This window comes from Saccopteryx leptura, chromosome 2 (assembly GCF_036850995.1).
Source record: "Saccopteryx leptura isolate mSacLep1 chromosome 2, mSacLep1_pri_phased_curated, whole genome shotgun sequence".
Taxonomy (NCBI): Eukaryota; Metazoa; Chordata; class Mammalia; order Chiroptera; family Emballonuridae; genus Saccopteryx; species Saccopteryx leptura.
Window position 1 is genome coordinate 383,010,127 of NC_089504.1, and position 15,869 is coordinate 383,025,995.

A 15,869-nucleotide genomic window follows, 5' to 3' on the forward strand; every position below is an offset into this window, starting at 1 on the left:
GTCGGCCTGGCGTGCAGAAGTCCCGGGTTCGATTCCCGGCCAGGGCACACAGGAGAAGCGCCCATCTGCTTCTCCACCCCTCCCCCTCTCCTTCCTTTCTGTCTCTCTTCCCCTCCCGCAGCTGAGGCTCCATTGGAGCAAGGATGGCCCGGGCGCTGGGGATGGCTCCTTGGCCTCTGCCCCAGGCGCTAGAGTGGCTCTGGTGGCAACAGAGCGACGCCCCGGAGGGGCAGAGCATCACCCCCTGGTGGGCAGAGCTTCGCCCCTGGTGGGCGTGCCGGGTGGATCACGGTTGGGCGCATGCGGGAGTCTGACTGTCTCTCCACGTTTCCAGCTTCAGAAAAATACAAAAAAAAAAAAAAAGATAAAAGGTACTGTAAACATTGCTGGTTATTCTACTGGGACCTGGCTACCATCCCCTGGTGGGCAGTTCTTATTCTGAGGCCAAGTTGCTGTAGGCACAAGAGGACACCAAATCAGATGTCTGGGCCAAGCAGGGATTCAGCGAATCTGAGCATCGCTGCCCAGTCCCACATGTAACCCACATGTGATACTAGGTCTCCTGATCAAGAGTGCAGATTTGCATATCGAACATGAAGTTGCCTAAATTTGAAGTGGTGGCAACTCATTAAAATTTTTAGAAATTCTCTGTGACGATGTAACGGTATTAGGGGGGATCATAGGGAAAGCCCCTACAGGTATGTGTGTGTTTGGGGGTGTTCAGACCTGTGTTTAAATGCGTTAGGCAGCCTGACTAGGCGGTGGCGCAGAGGATAGAGTGTCGGACTGGGATGCTGAGGACCCAGGTTTGAGACCCCGAGGTCTCCAGCTTGAGCAAAAAGCTCACCAGCTTGACCCCGGGTCGCTGGCTGGAGCAAGGGATTACTCTACTCGGTCTGCTGAAGGCTCGTGGTCAAGGCACATTTGAGAAGGCAATCAATGAACTAAGTTGTCTCAACAAAAATGATTGATGCTTCTCGTCTCTTTCCGTTCCTGTCTGTCTGTTTCTATCTATCACTCTCTCAGTCTCTGTAAAAAAAAAATAAAAAAATAAATGCGTTAGGCAGGAGAAGATCGGGGCTTTGGAAAGCCACACGAGACGGAAAACCGCTGCCAGTGTGGCGGGGGCGGGGCGGGGGCGTGGGGGCCCGCCCATGGTTCTGCCAATGCCTAGTTGCCAGAGAGGGTTACACCTGGCCAGCGGGCAATACGACTTCCGGAAATTTGCGCCAGATCCCACGAAGGTTGTCAGCTGAGGCCGGTGCAGCCTAGGTAGCCAATCGGGAGGCGCTGTGTGCCTGCAGAACCAATGAAGAGCCCGGTTTCCGTGGCGCCCCGCCCTGTTCCCCAGTCCGGAGTCTTGGGTACACCGTCTGGTTTCTGCAGTTTCTCCGAGGCTGCAGCTCGCACGCCTTCCCACCCGACATGCCGTTCGTTGAGCTGGACACAAATTTGCCCGCTGGCCGCGTGCCTGCGGGGCTGGAGAAGCGGCTTTGCGCAGCCACTGCCGCCATCCTGGGCAAACCCGAGAACGTGAGCGTGGGCCGGGGAGCAGCGGGCTGGGCGTTTGATGGACCAGGGGTCGGGCTCTTTCCACTCTCCGACTTCCCCACGGTGACCCTGACCCCCCTTCCCAGGGACACTCACCAAGCTTTGACCTCTCGCGGTCCCATCCCCCGTGTCTGCTCAGTATCGTCTTCCCCAGCCATGACTCCGACGTGACCTCCCAGGACCCCGTCCCATACCCCTAGCCCTGACTCCGTGTGGCCCGCGTGTCTCCGTGTCTCCAATTCCGTGCTTCCCTGTCCTCAGCACCAGTCTGGCTTGCACTGACTTTAGGCGAAACTTTTTTGTGCCCTTCAGCGCGTGAACGTGACGGTGCGGTCCGGCCTTGCCATGGTGGTTGATGGCTCGGCGGAGCCCGGTGTGCAGCTTATAGTCTCTTCCATCGGTGTGGTGGGCACGGCCGAGGACAACCGCGGCCACAGCTCCCGTTTCTTCGAGTTCCTCACTAAAGAGCTGCAACTGAGCCAAGACCGGTGCGTAGGGGTAGGAAGAGGACACTCTTGGGACTGCTACGAGACCGGGGGACATAATTTCAAGTCAGGGCCCCTCCTAAGGGAAAAAAGTAAATTCCTCACTTTACTCTAGAAATGTCTAGTGTTCTGGGGGAGGGCCCCTGGTCGTGGGTTCACCTTTAGAGTTTTAGCAGAATTGAATGAAATTCTGGCCGAGTGTAGTTCTGGGTGAGCAAGGCTGATGTATAACCACCATCCTGCCCCTGACATTCCCACTGCCCTGTTGGAGGGAGAACACTAATGGAGTGAGGCAGGCTTGCAAAATACCTGGTAGGCTAAGGCAGGCTGGTCTGGGAGCTCATGGTGCCTAAGGGTCTTGCAATACGAGGTGTTGGCCACATAGCTAATGACATCTTTTTCTCTGTCCCCCTAAGGATTGTTATCCGCTTTTTCCCCATTGAGCCCTGGCAGATTGGGAAGAAAGGGACGGTCATGACTTTTTTGTGATTGACACGGAGTACATCCAGGACATCTGTGAGCTGGCCACCTCTTCCAAAGAGGTCTCCTGGCAGAGGGCCTGGTAGATACCATCTTCTGGCACTTTCACATGCTGACATGCCTGTGACCTCACAATCCTCTTCTTCATGCTAAATAAATGAAGAGAGCTTCATCTTTCAAACATGACTTCTTTATCCCACCAAGGCATTCTGGTCCACCCTGGGCAGTGGGGTTGGTTTATGAGGTGGGGACCTTAGGGAACCTGGAAGATGGGATAGTTCCTGTCTTCAGGGTTTCTGTTTCATGTATTTAGGCTATTCAAATTGGAAGATGGAGGGCTCAGCCTGGAGGCCCGGTTCTACATGCCCATGTGCAGGCTGCTGGGGGGTAGGGGGTGTTGACAGCCTGGGGCTTCCTGCAGACTGTTGACCAGATGTTCCTGTCTTTATTCTGGGCTGGCCTAGGTAGTTCCCTGCCCATAGACTGTTGTGCCTGGCAGGGAAGACAGGCATTCCCAAACTCCCATCTTCTCACATGAGTCTTGCTCAGAATTCTCTAGCTGTCTGTGTACCTTGTACAATCTATATCCCAGAATGGCAAACTTGGAAAAGTGTCTGCCATTAGAAACTGAATGAATGGGATCTCCTCCCCTCCCCCAATACCATATCATGCTTTCACATTTTAGAGCATAAACACAGTACAGACAACTGTTTCTGGACACAGTTAAACATTTGATCACCCTTGTCTTTCATGCACCAGTAAAATATCAAATTCAGATTTTCAGTCTCACTATTTAATATAGTCAGTTTCCATAGGGACATGTCTCCCTGCTGTGTTTGAACCAGACCTCTGCTAAGGACTCATTAAAAGGTAGAGGTTGGGCCCTGTCAGTGGCACAGTGGATAAAGCCTTGACCCAAAGAACTGGGGTTGTTGACTTGATCCCAAGGGTGCAATCAATGCATGCACAACTAAGTTGATGCTTCTCTCCCTTCCTTTCTCTCCTCTCCCCTTTCCTCTCTCTCATGGAGTTCCTTCCCCTGGCAACCTATCCCAACTGTTTCTGGACTCATTCTTCTGCCAAGATAGGTGTCTTGCTTCCCATATGAATGAATGGGAGGGATCCAGGCCTAACCCTTGCCAGAACCGTAAGGCAACAACAGCCTCCTATCTGGTCTTTCCACCTTAAACTCTTACCACCACTCTAGTGAGTGATGTCATCTGTTTGCTGTGGGACTGGCCCCTCTCCCTTCTCCAGCATTATCTCTCCACACTGAAACTGAGCTTTGCCCCATGGTAATACTGTGCTGCCTGTGGCTCCTGCTTGGCTGCACAGTTTCTCACCTCCAAACCCTTGCCACACAGCTCCCTACTGCTTGGGCAACCCTTCCCATCTTTTTTCAACTCATTCCAGATCATCTGTCAAGGTACAATTTAGGGGTGGGAGCTACATCCAAGCCTGCATGTTATCCATTGAAACCATCTATTTATGCTTCAGCTCACTGCCCCCTCCCAAGGCTAAACTTTTTTTTTTTTTTTTTTTTTAATGACAGGGAGTCAGAGAGACAGACTCCCACATGCGCCCCTACTGGGATCCACCTGGCAACTGCCCCCCCCTGCCCCATCTGGGGCCGCTGCTCCATTGTTTGGCAACTGAGCTATTCTAGTGCCTGAGGTGACGCCATGGAGCCACCCTCAGTGTCCAGGGCCAACTTGCTCATTCCAGCCATAGCGGGAGGGGAAGAATAAGGGGGAAAGGTAGATGGTCGCTTCTGTGTGCCCTGACCAGGAATCGAACCCGGAAATTCTACACACCAGCCAACACCCTACCTCTGAGCCAACGGGCCAGGGCCTATATATACTCTCAAGATCAATGTGGGTGAAGCATTTATTATTGTAACTCCTGGCATATCAGTAAAGGTTTACTGTACTGAACTGACTGAATTCTTCATGATTTTACTGTCTTTGAGGTTAAAGAGAAAGCCGTAACATTCAACCACAGTGTGAAACTGTTTCCTAAACTGCTTAGCTCCCAAGAGAGTAACCTCTCTCAGGCAGAGAATTTGTTAGAAATCTTTCCACACTGGACCCACTGTTGGGCTTTGAAATTGTCACTCCCTCCTTGGACATTCATTTGCCGGGTCTTGGTTTCTTTCTTTCTTTTCTGTTTCAATAGTTGATTGTTTTGGGGGCTTCCAATTCTTTTCAGAAGAGATGAGGTACAGGTAATATGAAGGAGAATGTTGTTGTTCCTCTGGTTCTCTCTGAAGTGTTCCCCAACTTTCCGTTGCCTTCAGAGCACCTGCCAGGTAGTAACAATAACACCTGCGATCATTTAGCGACTGCTGGGGGGCAGGCACCGAGCTCAGCGCTTCCCAAGTATTACAAGTTGTGGAGCCCAAAGTCCGACTGCGAGCTGGCGCTCCAAGCCTCAGAAAAGCGAGGACTGAAGCCAAAATCCAGGATCGGTCACCACTAAGCGCCAACCCGTTCCGAGCGGTTCCGAAGGTCGCCCGCTTCATTCTAGCTAGCTGGTCGGCAGCCGAGCGGCGCGTGCGCCCTCGTTGATTGGCTGGCGAAGCCGGCACTGGAGCCAATGGGAGCTCGCCTTGTTGTCAGGCGCGCAGCCGGCGGAGCGGGGGTCTGGAGAACTGGCAGTTGCCGTGGAGACGCCTGGTGAATTCTTGGGCCGCGGGTTTAGAGGCGGCCCTCAGGGTTGAGGAGCGGGTCTGCTAAACTGGGGGCGGGACCGAGGCTGGTGCGGACGCAGTCGGTAAAACAGAAGCGGTTGAAGGGGAGAGACGAGGTCGGGCTTTCCGGGTGCCCCACGGACCATTCTACGTCTCTTGCCGCCGCCCTGGGGTACCTAGAACGAGCTCCGGCCTCGGGAGTGGTTCACAGTAACAACGGCAAGAGCCACCATTGATTCGCCGTCTGCCAGGTGCAAAGCCTCGACCGGCGTCCTTTCACTTCACCTTCATTGCAGCCCCGCGAGGTGAGTGCTATTACCACCATTTACAGGGGTAAGGGAAACAGACCGAGAGGTGCAGTGAGTTATTCAAAGTCACTCACCCAACCAGTGGGTCAGCTCGACTCCAGACTGAAAATTTTGACTACAGTGCCACCCTGGAGGAGGCAGACCAGGTAGTTGAACTTACTTACTCTCTTAGGTGTCTGCACAAGTGGTTTTGGGAGCCACTTACCTCTTTGGGGCCAGGATTACTAAAGGTTGTAACCCAGATGGTGGGATTCCGTGCAGCTAAGGTTCCATGCCTTCTGTGTGCTTCATAACTGGTTTGAATTAAAATATCCTTAGAATGGTTTCGTTTGAGGTTGGCAAACTTTTATTGTAAATGTAAAATTATTTATATCTGTCTAAATAGGTTTGCCTATCCTGGACATTTCATGTAAATGGAAACATACAATAGCTAGTCTGTGACTGGCTTCTTTTACTTAGCGTAACATTTTCCTGGTTCATACAGGTTGTTAGTTCATACTTTTTATTGCTGAATAATATTCCATTGTTTGGGTATACCACATTTTATTTAGCCATTGATGGACATTTGGTTTGTTTCCATTTTTAGGTTATTATGAATAATGCTGCTACGTGCATGCCCTTATTAATTTTTTACAGTGGCATATTACTTCCTCTTGTGGATGTACCATAGTTTATTTATCCACTCAAATATCTATGGCCATTTAGGTTGCTTGCAGTGTCTTGCAATTACAAACCGCTGTGATGAATGATCCTGTGTGTATGTAATTTCATATTGTTGGAGGTACATCTTCAGGGCAGATTCCTAGAAGTGGAATTGCTAGGTTGAAAGACAGATGGGTTTGTAATTGCCATGTTCCCCTCCAGAGGGATTATACCAAGTAGGATTCCCACCAGGAATGGATGAGAACATTGCCTGTTTCTCCATAACCTCACCAACAGAGTGTGCTGTCATACCTTATAATTTTTGCCAGTGTGATGGGTGAGAAATGTTATCTCAGTACTGTTAAATTTTTATTTCTCAGCCCTGGCCAGTTAGCTCAGTCAGTTAAAGCATTGTCCCGAAACACCAAGGCTGGGTTGGATACCAGGTCAGGGCACATATGGGAAGCACCAGTGAATGCATAACTAAGTGGAACAACAAATGAATACATCTTTCTCTCCCTGCCTTCTTCCCTCTCTCCCCCCACATCTCTCCCTGCCACTCCCCTCCTGTTCTCTCTCTGTTCCCCTTCCATTCTGTCTCTCTAAAATCAATAAAAAAAAAAAATTATTTTGTCTCTTAATTATTTGTGAGTTTGAATTTTTTTTTTAAGTGAGAGGAGGGGAGATGATGAGACAGACTCCCACATGCACCCCGACCCCAATCCACCTGGCCACCCCTGTCTGGGGCCGATGCTCAAATCATCTAAGCTATCCTCAGTGCCTGTGGTCGACAGTGTGACCAACCGAGCAACCCTCAGCGCCTGGAGCCGATGCTCGAACCAATCGAGCCGCTGGCTGTGAGAGGTGAAGGGGGAAAGGAGAGAGAAAGAGAAGTAGATGGTAGCTTCTCATGTGTGCCCTGACCAGGGATTGAACCAGAAACGTTTACATGCTGGGCTGATGCTCTATCCACTGACCCAATCAGCCAAGGCCTCTGAACTTTATTTTTATGTTTGAAAGCTAGTTGTATGTCTTTTTTGAATTGTCTGTTCATATATATTCCCCATTTTTCTATCAGGCTTTTGTCCTCAGGGTTATTGAAAAATTGTGGTAAAGTATACTTTACATGAAATGTACCATTTTAACTATTTTTAAGTGTACAGTTCCATGGCATTAAGTACATCCATACTGTTGTGCAGTCATCACCACCATCCATCTCTAGAATGTTTTCTTATCTTCCCAAACTAAAATTCTGTCTCATTAAAATTAACTTCCCATTATTCCCTCTCCCAGCCCTGGCAGCCACCATTCTACTTTCTATCTCTATGAATTTGCCTAATATAGGTACCTCATATGAATGGAATCATGTATTATCTGTCCTTTTGTGACTGGCTTATTTTATGTAGCATAATGTATGTTTTATCCATGTTGTAGCATGTGGCAGAATGTCTTTCCTTTTTAAGGCTGGATAATATTCCACTGTATGTATACACCACATTTTATTTATCCATTTATCTGTCAATGGACACTTGGGTTGCTTTCACCTTTTGGCAGAGACTTTATTGGGAATAGCATTTTGTACCTTGAAAACATATTGAACTTTCTTTATTGGAAACTCTTTTATTATTTTTTGTTTTTGACAGACAGAGAGAGTCAGAGAGAGGGACAGATAGGGACAGACAGATAGGAAGAGAGATGAGAAGCATCAATTCTTCGTTGTAGCTGCTTAGTTGTTCAGTGATTCCTTTTTTGTATATGCCTTGACCCGGGGCAGGGGGTATAGCAGAGTGAGTGACCTCTTGCTCAAGCCAGCGACCTTGGGCTCAAGCCAGCGACCATGGGGTCATGTGTATGACCACATTCAAGCCAATGACCCCTTACTTAAACTGGTGAGCCCATGCTCAAGTTGGCGACCTTAAGGTTTCAAACCTGGGTCCTCTGCATCCAAGTCTGACGCTCTATCCACTGGCCACCACATGGTCAGGTGGAAACTCTTATTCTATTGATTTGTTACCTATAGGTTTTTTAAAATTGTGGTAAAATATACATAACAAAATTTCCTATTTTAACTATTTTAAGTTTATACAGTCAGTAGCATTAAGTGCATTTACATTATTGTGCAGCCATCACCACCATCTTCTCCAGAACTCTTCATTTTGCAAAACTAAACTCTTTCCCCATTAAACAATAGTTCCCTATTCCCCTCCCTCAGTCCCTGGTAACCACCTTTCCATTTCCATCTTTATGAATTTGCCTATTCTAAATACCTCATATAAATGGAATCATATAATATTTGTCTTTTTCTCTCTCTTTTCTTTTACAGAGACAAAGAGAGAGTCAGAAAGGGATAGATAGGGACAGACAGACAGGAACGGAGAGAGATGAGAAGCATTAATCATCAGTTTTTCGTTGCGACACCCTAGTTGTTCATTGATTGCTTTCTCATATGTGCCTTGACTGTGGGCCTTCAGTAGGCCGAGTAACCCCTTGCTCGAGCCAGTGACCTTGGGTCCAAGCTGGTGAGCTTTGCTCAAACCAGGTGAGCCCGTGCTCAAACTGGCGACCTTGGGGTCTCGAACCTGGGTCCTTGGTGTCCCAGTCTGACACTCTATCCACTGCGCCACTGCCTGGTCAGGCATAATATTTGTCTTTTTGTGACTGGCTTATTTCACTTAGCATAATATAAGTTTTACCAATGTTGTAGCATGTGTCAGAATGTCCTTTTTAAGTCTGAATAATATTTCATTATCTGGATATACCATAATTTGTTTATTCTTTCATCTATGGATACTTGGGTTGCTTCTACTTTTTTTTTTTTTTTTTCCTGAAGCTGGAAATGGGGAGAGACAGTCAGACTCCCGCATGTGCCTGACTGGGATCCACCCGGCTCTGCCTACCAGGGGGTGATGCTCTGCCCCTCCGGGCGTCGCCTCGACCAGAGCCACTCTAGCGCCTGGGGCAGAGGCCAAGGAGCCATCCCCAGCGCCCGGGCCATCTTTTGCTCCAATGGAGCCTCGCTGCAGGAGGGGAAGAGAGAGACAGAGAGGAAGGAGAGGGGGAGGGGTAGAGAAGCAGATGGGCGCTTCTCCTGTGTTCCCTGGCCGGGAATCGAACCCGGGACTTCTGCACGCCAGGCCAACGCTCTACCACTGAGCCAACCGGCCAGGGCCTGCTTCTACTTTTTGACTCTTGTAAATAATGCTACCAAGAGCAGGGGTGTGCAGATATCTTTTTGAGATTCTGCTTTCAATTTTGGGTATTATACACAGAAGTGGAATTGCTGGGTCATATGGTAACTTGATGTTTAATTTTTTGAGGAACCACCATATTGTTTTCCACAGCAGCAATGCACAGAGTTCTGGTTTCTCTCTGTCCTTGCCAACACTTATTCTCTCTCTCTCTTTGTTAATAATAGCTAGATGCAGGGTTTTTTTATTTTTTTAAATTTTTTTAATTTTTTTATTTATTCATTTTAGAGAGGAGAGAGAGAGACAGAGAGGGAGACAGAGAAGAGAGAGAGACAGAGAGAGAAGGTGGGGAGGAGCTGGAAGCATGAACTCCCATATGTGCCTTGACCAGGCAAGCCCAGGGTTTCGAACCGGCAACCTCAGCATTTCTAGGTTGACGCTTTATCCACTGCGCCACCACAGGTCAGGCTAGATGCAGGGTTTTAATGCTATAGTTTCTACTTTTCTCTTATTATTTTTCACATTGTATTGTGGTCACTGTGTCCATCATGGCATACCTTATGGTGAAACAGTTTTTTTTTTTTTTTCCTTCATTTTTCTGAAGCTGGAAACAGGGAGAGACAGTCAGACAGACTCCCGCATGCGCCCGACCGGGATCCACCCGGCACGCCCACCAGGGGACGACGCTCTGCCCACCAGGGGGCGATGCTCTGCCCATCCTGGGCGTCGCCATGTTGCGACCAGAGCCACTCTAGCGCCTGAGGCAGAGGCCACAAAGCCATCCCCAGCGCCCGGGCCATGTTTGCTCCAATGGAGCCTTGGCTGCGAGAGGGGAAGAGAGAGACAGAGAGGAAAGCGCGGCGGAGGGGTGGAGAAGCAGATGGGCGCCTCTCCTGTGTGCCCTGGCCGGGAATCAAACCCGGGTCCTTCGCACGCTAAGCCGACGCTATACCGCTGAGCCAACCGGCCAGGGCTGAAACAGTTTTCAGACTTAATCAACAGCATTCGTTTTCTGAGTTTGAACCTAGGAGATAAAATAGCTATCAGCCTAGGAGAGGTTTGAGTCTTCCTGGTCTGTGAAAAAGGCTGCACTTCCTTTCTTGTAAGACCGTTGGAGAGCTCAGCACCCATTGTGAAATCCCATGCTAGAAGTCATTGCTGTAAGCAGTGTTGGCAACAGTAGCGGGCATTTTATTTTATGGAAGTGGAGCATGTGTTCAGTCTGTCTGCTAACGTCCATTCCCACTGCCTGTTGGGTCCTTCCAGGGCCTCTGCCAGCCTCTCAGATGGGACTTTTCTGGCTCCTCCTATCCTCCCTGGCTTGTTTATTGGTGCCCTCTCCTATCCAGCTCCTCAAGTCAGAATCACTGCAGCTCTTCCCAGCCTCCCAGGTGTCCAGTACTGTGAGTGTACCTCCTGGAATGTGTCCCCTCTATCCCTACTGCCACTGCTCCTCCAGGTTCCTAGCATCTCTGTTTAATAACAGCTTTATTGAGACATAATTTACATACCATGCAGTTCACATGCGTCAGATGTAGTTTTTAGTGTAGTCACAGAGAGTGTAATCATTACCACAGTTTTAGAACATTTTCATTATCCCAGAAAGAAACCTCATACCCACTAGTAGTCACTACCCATTTGCCCCTCTCCCCCACTCTCTACTCTCTGTTTCTATATATTTGCCTATTCTGGACATTTCATATAAATTAGACAATATGTGGCTTTTATGACTTGACTTCTTTCATTTAGTGTAAGGTTTTCACAGTTCATCCATGTTGTAGTGTGAATCAGTCAGTTTAGTCTATTTTATGTTGAATGATAATCTATCGTATGGACGTACTTACATTTTATTTATTCACTCATCATTTGATAGACGTTTGGGATTTTCCACTTTTCAGCTGTTACGAATAATGCTGCTGTGAACACAGTGAACAAGTTTTAGTGTGGACATTTTTATTTTTCTTGTGTAGATACCAAATAGTGGAATTTCTGTCTGACATTTTGAGGAACCACTAGACGGATTTCCACAGTGGCTACACCACTTCATATTCCCATCTGGTGTATGAGGTTCTGATTTCTCCACATCTTCACCAATTCTGTCATTTTTGCAGATTTCAAACTTGTCTGTCAGCACTAATTTTTTTTCTTTATACAATATTTCTAAAGATGGTATATTCCTCCTGAAAACTCACAGTGGTTCCCCTATTCTCTACTACGGAATGAAGTTCTGGTTCCCTGGCACAGCACCCTCCCATCTTCCACACCCACCCCTGCTCTCAGGCCCCTTGTTGGCCCCTGTTTGTCTGCCACCCCGCTCTCCCTGCCTCTGCTTCACCACAGTCCACTGCTGTGCTGTCCCTTTCTGGAGGCTGAAGCAAGGGCTTACTCTACTCCCTTACCTTTCTTGATCCCTTCTAATGAATTGTTCTTCTCCACCCTTAGATGTTGCTTTGCTTCTCTTTATTTTATGCAACTTTTGAAAAAAATAATTATTTATAGATCCATTGTGTCTGCTGAGCAGTGAACCCTGGGAACAGGAGTTTGTCTCACTCTTCTGTGTCATGACACCTGGTGCCTTGCCTTGCAAGGGCACATGCTTAAGCTGAGGGACTGAAGGGCTCCCTGTGTGACAGACCACACAGCTGTCCCCAGTCAGTCACTCACCAACCTATGTGGCTAGAGCTGGGGAGAATCATGGGTTTGGAGACTGGTTCCTGGTGGGCCCCTGGTATTGTGACATTCTTCGCTCTTCATGGACCCTCCCTTGGTCTGTCTGTGTCCTCTCTAGGAGACTTGTGGACTGGTGCAGCCTCCACAGGAGATGGGAAGCTGTGCTGAGCGGTAGTGCTGAAGCTCTCAAGTATGGTAAGAACTGATGCTTGCCTATTTTGCTGGTGTCACTGTTCTGTTACTTAACTCCTGGGGTGAGGGGCATTTTTCTAAGAGGACCCTAAAGACTCTCACTATGGGGTAGCCTTTCTCCTGCCTGTTGGCACAACTTGACCTGTTGAAGTTGGCACAACCATGAACCTTGTCATGGTTGCTAGAAAGAGACAAAGTTAACTCATTTTGTTGGAATCTTATTCCACTTCCTGAGTCTTCCTCTATGTTGGGTCATTGCTGGGTATCTCTAGCCTCTGTTCCTTTTGCAGTGGACAGTACCCAGGACATGCTCCCGGAATGGATTGGTATGATCTCCCCAGACATGTTCTGGTCCTTCCGTTACTAAACTCAAGGGGTTTGCCGCTTGGGGTGCTCTGTCCAAGAACAATGTTGTTCCAAGGTGGTTTTATTACTTGCAGCAAGTAAAGGACACAGGATTAATAGCTGAAGCTGTCTCATGAAAGGAGGCTTAGTCATTGCTTATATACACTATTTGGTCAGTTATTTGTTAATTTATTCTTTGCAGTTTGCTATATTATCAATTGAGTTCCTGTCAAGCTCATCCTGTTTACATCTGGTCTGCAAAATACTGTATTGCATTTAACATTTATCAGGGAATGGCCCAGACCTTGAGACCCTTGTCCTATCTAACACTTTTTTTTTACTAGATCATTTATTATTCATTCTCTATATTCTGAGAAGGCCATAGTTGTTCAAGGCAGAATAGACTATGGAGCAGAGTTGTATTAATTGTGTGTTGTTGAAGAGACAAGTGACATCTCATCTAAAAGCAAATCTTTTCTTTCCTCAAACCTCTGTTTCTAGATTCGAATTGCAGCTTTAAATGCCAGCTCCACGGTTGAGGATGATCATGAAGGAAGCTTTAAAAGTCACAAAACCCAGACGAAGGAGGCCCAGGTATATAATCCATGGTTTTCATCTGCAGGTAGACCTTGCTTCTCATTTCTATAAGTGGCATCTCATTTTAAATGCATTCAGTTATATTTTTAATGGAATTTAAAGGATGAGATCATGGTAGGTTGGAGTATTAGGATTGTTTCCACTACAAAGGGTACAGCTGACAGTTAACAGGGCCCTGACTACAGCCCCCATTACATACATTTTTCACTTAAAAAAGGCAAAGCTTTTACTGCATGAAAACTTACCCCGTCTTTGTTTGCAGGAAGCAGAGGCTTTTGCCTTGTACCACAAGGCCCTGGATCTGCAAAAACATGACCAGTTTGAGGAGTCTGCCAAGGCCTATCATGAGCTGCTGGAGGCACGCCTGTTGCGAGAGGTGAGGCACCAGCAGGCCCTGAGGTAGGCCCTGGAGCCAGGTGACCTTGGACGTGTTATTTCCCCTGTCTGCCCTTAAGCTTCCCCATGTGTAGAGTGTGTCCCTCATTGGGTTGCTGTGAGGGTTGAGTGAATCCAATGAAGCCTGGAGAATGGTTCTTGGTGTGTAGTAAGAGCTCTGGAAGTGTCAGCTGTCACTGTTACTTCATCTTCACAACTACTCTGCCAAGTAGGTGGTGGCTATTATCCCCATTTTGTAGTTTTGGAAACAGGCTTGTGAGGTGTTGATGGCTCAGAGCTACTCAACAACTAAAACTTTAGAGCTAGGATTATAGTTCATGGTTTTCTGATTCCTGTGTGCTACCTGTGGGTGGTAGATTTGGGCAAAATGCCATTGTTTTGATAGCCATGAGCTCAGGGAATCTGTGTAGGTGTGCAATGGGGCTTTTGAAAAATGTAGTTAGAGGGGTTGGGAGACCAATACAGGTGCAGGCTGAGTGAGCAGAGTCACACTGAAGACATGGACATGATATAGAGGGGCAGGCAGGGCAGGACCTGGATCTGGCACGGGGACCATGCTGGTGGTGAGGTGAGTTAGCTTGAATGAGTTAGCTGGGTCATGGAAATGTTATCAGGAGGTTTGAGAATTGTTCTCAATCTTAAATTGATTTAGGATGATGATGTTTATTTCATTAAGAGGAAAGGTTTTTACCTGGAGTCTCTTCTAAGTGAAATAAGCCAGACAGAGAAAGAAAAATATCATATGACTTCACTCATATGAGGAATCCATTGAACAATGAGAACTGAGGAATAGAAGAGAGGCAGAAAAAGGGTCAAAGAGGCCAGAGGGAAAGGGGAAGAGAAGGGGGGATCAAAGAAGGGAAAGACATTGGTAAAAGTCTATAAACATGACACATGACACAGAGAGATAGAGGGTGGGATAGTAAATTATGGAGGAAAGGGGGAGGGCAGTAGGGGGAGGGGGAAAGGGGGTTATCAAGAAGAACAAGGGGGAGGGAGGGAAATGTATTCGGGGGTACACTTGTAACTAGGTAAACACAACAAATTAAAATCAATTAAAAAAAAGAGGAAAGGTTTTTGTTTTCAAGTACTCAAACACCAAACACAGAAATGATGTGTAGTAAGGAAGCAGACAGACTCCATCCATAGGCATTTTGGGGACCACCTAGTCCTTCAGTTGGGTAGAGTCTCCTATAGTCCCAGGAAGACAGACACTAGTGTCTCAAGCATAGCTTGTCAAGATTCTTTGGAACTAGTTTACTGTCTTGGAATTAGGGCTGTAGGAATTGTGACCCACCCCTCCCCTATTAGTAGGAAATGAGTGAGGGCCCAGAGAGGGAAAATGATTTTTATTCCACTTTTACTGAGCACCAGCTATGGGCCAGGTGCCGGGCACGTTTTAGGAGTGTGTCTTCCCTGTCAGGCCACAGTGAGTGGGCCTTGGAAACATGAGCGGGTAGAGCACAGTACTGAGCTGGCAGTCTAAGAACATAGCTGATTCTGGGTGCTGGCCCAGCACTTGACAGAGGCCAGACATCGGGCCTTTGGCTGAAGGGCACTGGCTGTGTGTCAGTCTCGTAGTTGTAGCTGTGTCCATCTCTTTTTTTTTGGCAGAGACAGAGAGAGGGACAGATAGGAAGGGAGAGAGATGAGAAACATCAATTCTTCGTTGCGGTTCCTTAGTTGTTCATTGATTGATTTCTCTTATGTGCCTTGACCACTGGGGCTACAGCAGACCGAGTGACCCCTTGCTTGAGCCAGAGACCTTGGGCTCAAGCTGGTGAGTCTTGCTCAAACCAGATGAGCCCGCACTCAAGCTGGTGACCTCGGGGTCTCGAACCTGGGTCCTTCTGCATCCCAGTTCGACGCTCTATCTAATACGCCACTGCCTGGTCAGGCGGAAATTACTTCTTTGTGCCAGTCACAAAAAGTACCATAATTTCTAACATGCAAAATATTTTCTGTATTAGAATTATTTTACTCTGTGTCCTGTGGTTAGAACAATGGTTTTTCTAATCAGTGGTTTCTTAGAAATGATGTTTTCTAAGAGTTATCATAGCTTTAAAAAATTTTTTTTATTTATTGATTTTAGAGGGAGAGGAAAGGAGAGAGAGACAGAAATATTGATCTGTTCCTGTATGTGCACTGACTGGGGATCGAACTGGCAACTTTTGCATTTCAGGATGACACTACCCAACTGAGCCTCTTCAGTCAGGGTTATCATAACTTTTTTTAAAAAGCACGTTAACAATCTTTATACTCTTTGAGGGGGGAGGAGGGTCAGGATGACTTCCCAGCATAAGGCCTGGCCAAGCCGCCCTGACTG

General features: G+C 47.6%; 2 protein-coding genes across 3 annotated transcripts in view; both read left to right on the forward strand.

The window, feature by feature from the left end:
- The first annotated feature begins 1,342 nt into the window (after positions 1–1,342).
- LOC136393853 (D-dopachrome decarboxylase) lies at positions 1,343–2,697 on the forward strand. Its single transcript, XM_066366503.1, has 3 exons — positions 1,343–1,533; positions 1,864–2,039; positions 2,453–2,697. Exons 1-3 carry the CDS (start codon positions 1,426–1,428, stop codon positions 2,523–2,525), a joined length of 357 nt encoding a protein of 118 aa, XP_066222600.1. The 5' UTR covers positions 1,343–1,425; the 3' UTR covers positions 2,526–2,697.
- A 2,461-nt stretch (positions 2,698–5,158) lies between these two features.
- The window catches only part of CABIN1 (calcineurin binding protein 1), a 155,902-nt gene continuing 145,191 nt past the window's right edge, over positions 5,159–15,869 (forward strand). For both annotated transcript variants that reach the window (XM_066365493.1, XM_066365494.1), the window contains exons 1-4: positions 5,159–5,510; positions 12,132–12,208; positions 13,052–13,144; positions 13,410–13,523. In XM_066365493.1, coding sequence (XP_066221590.1) covers positions 12,206–12,208; positions 13,052–13,144; positions 13,410–13,523 — 210 coding nt within the window. In that variant the 5' untranslated portion in view covers positions 5,159–5,510; positions 12,132–12,205. The remainder of the gene's footprint in view (positions 5,511–12,131; positions 12,209–13,051; positions 13,145–13,409; positions 13,524–15,869) is intronic.

Excerpts from the sequence above, each read along its gene's own strand:
- LOC136393853 (XM_066366503.1), top strand. The coding sequence starts at position 1,426 with ATGCCGTTCGTTGAGCTGGACACAAATTTGCCCGCTGGCCGCGTGCCT. Across the intron at positions 1,534-1,863 it reads TCCTGGGCAAACCCGAGAAC|CGCGTGAACGTGACGGTGCG; the intron begins GTGAGCGTGGGC and ends TGTGCCCTTCAG. Across the intron at positions 2,040-2,452 it reads CTGCAACTGAGCCAAGACCG|GATTGTTATCCGCTTTTTCC; the intron begins GTGCGTAGGGGT and ends TGTCCCCCTAAG.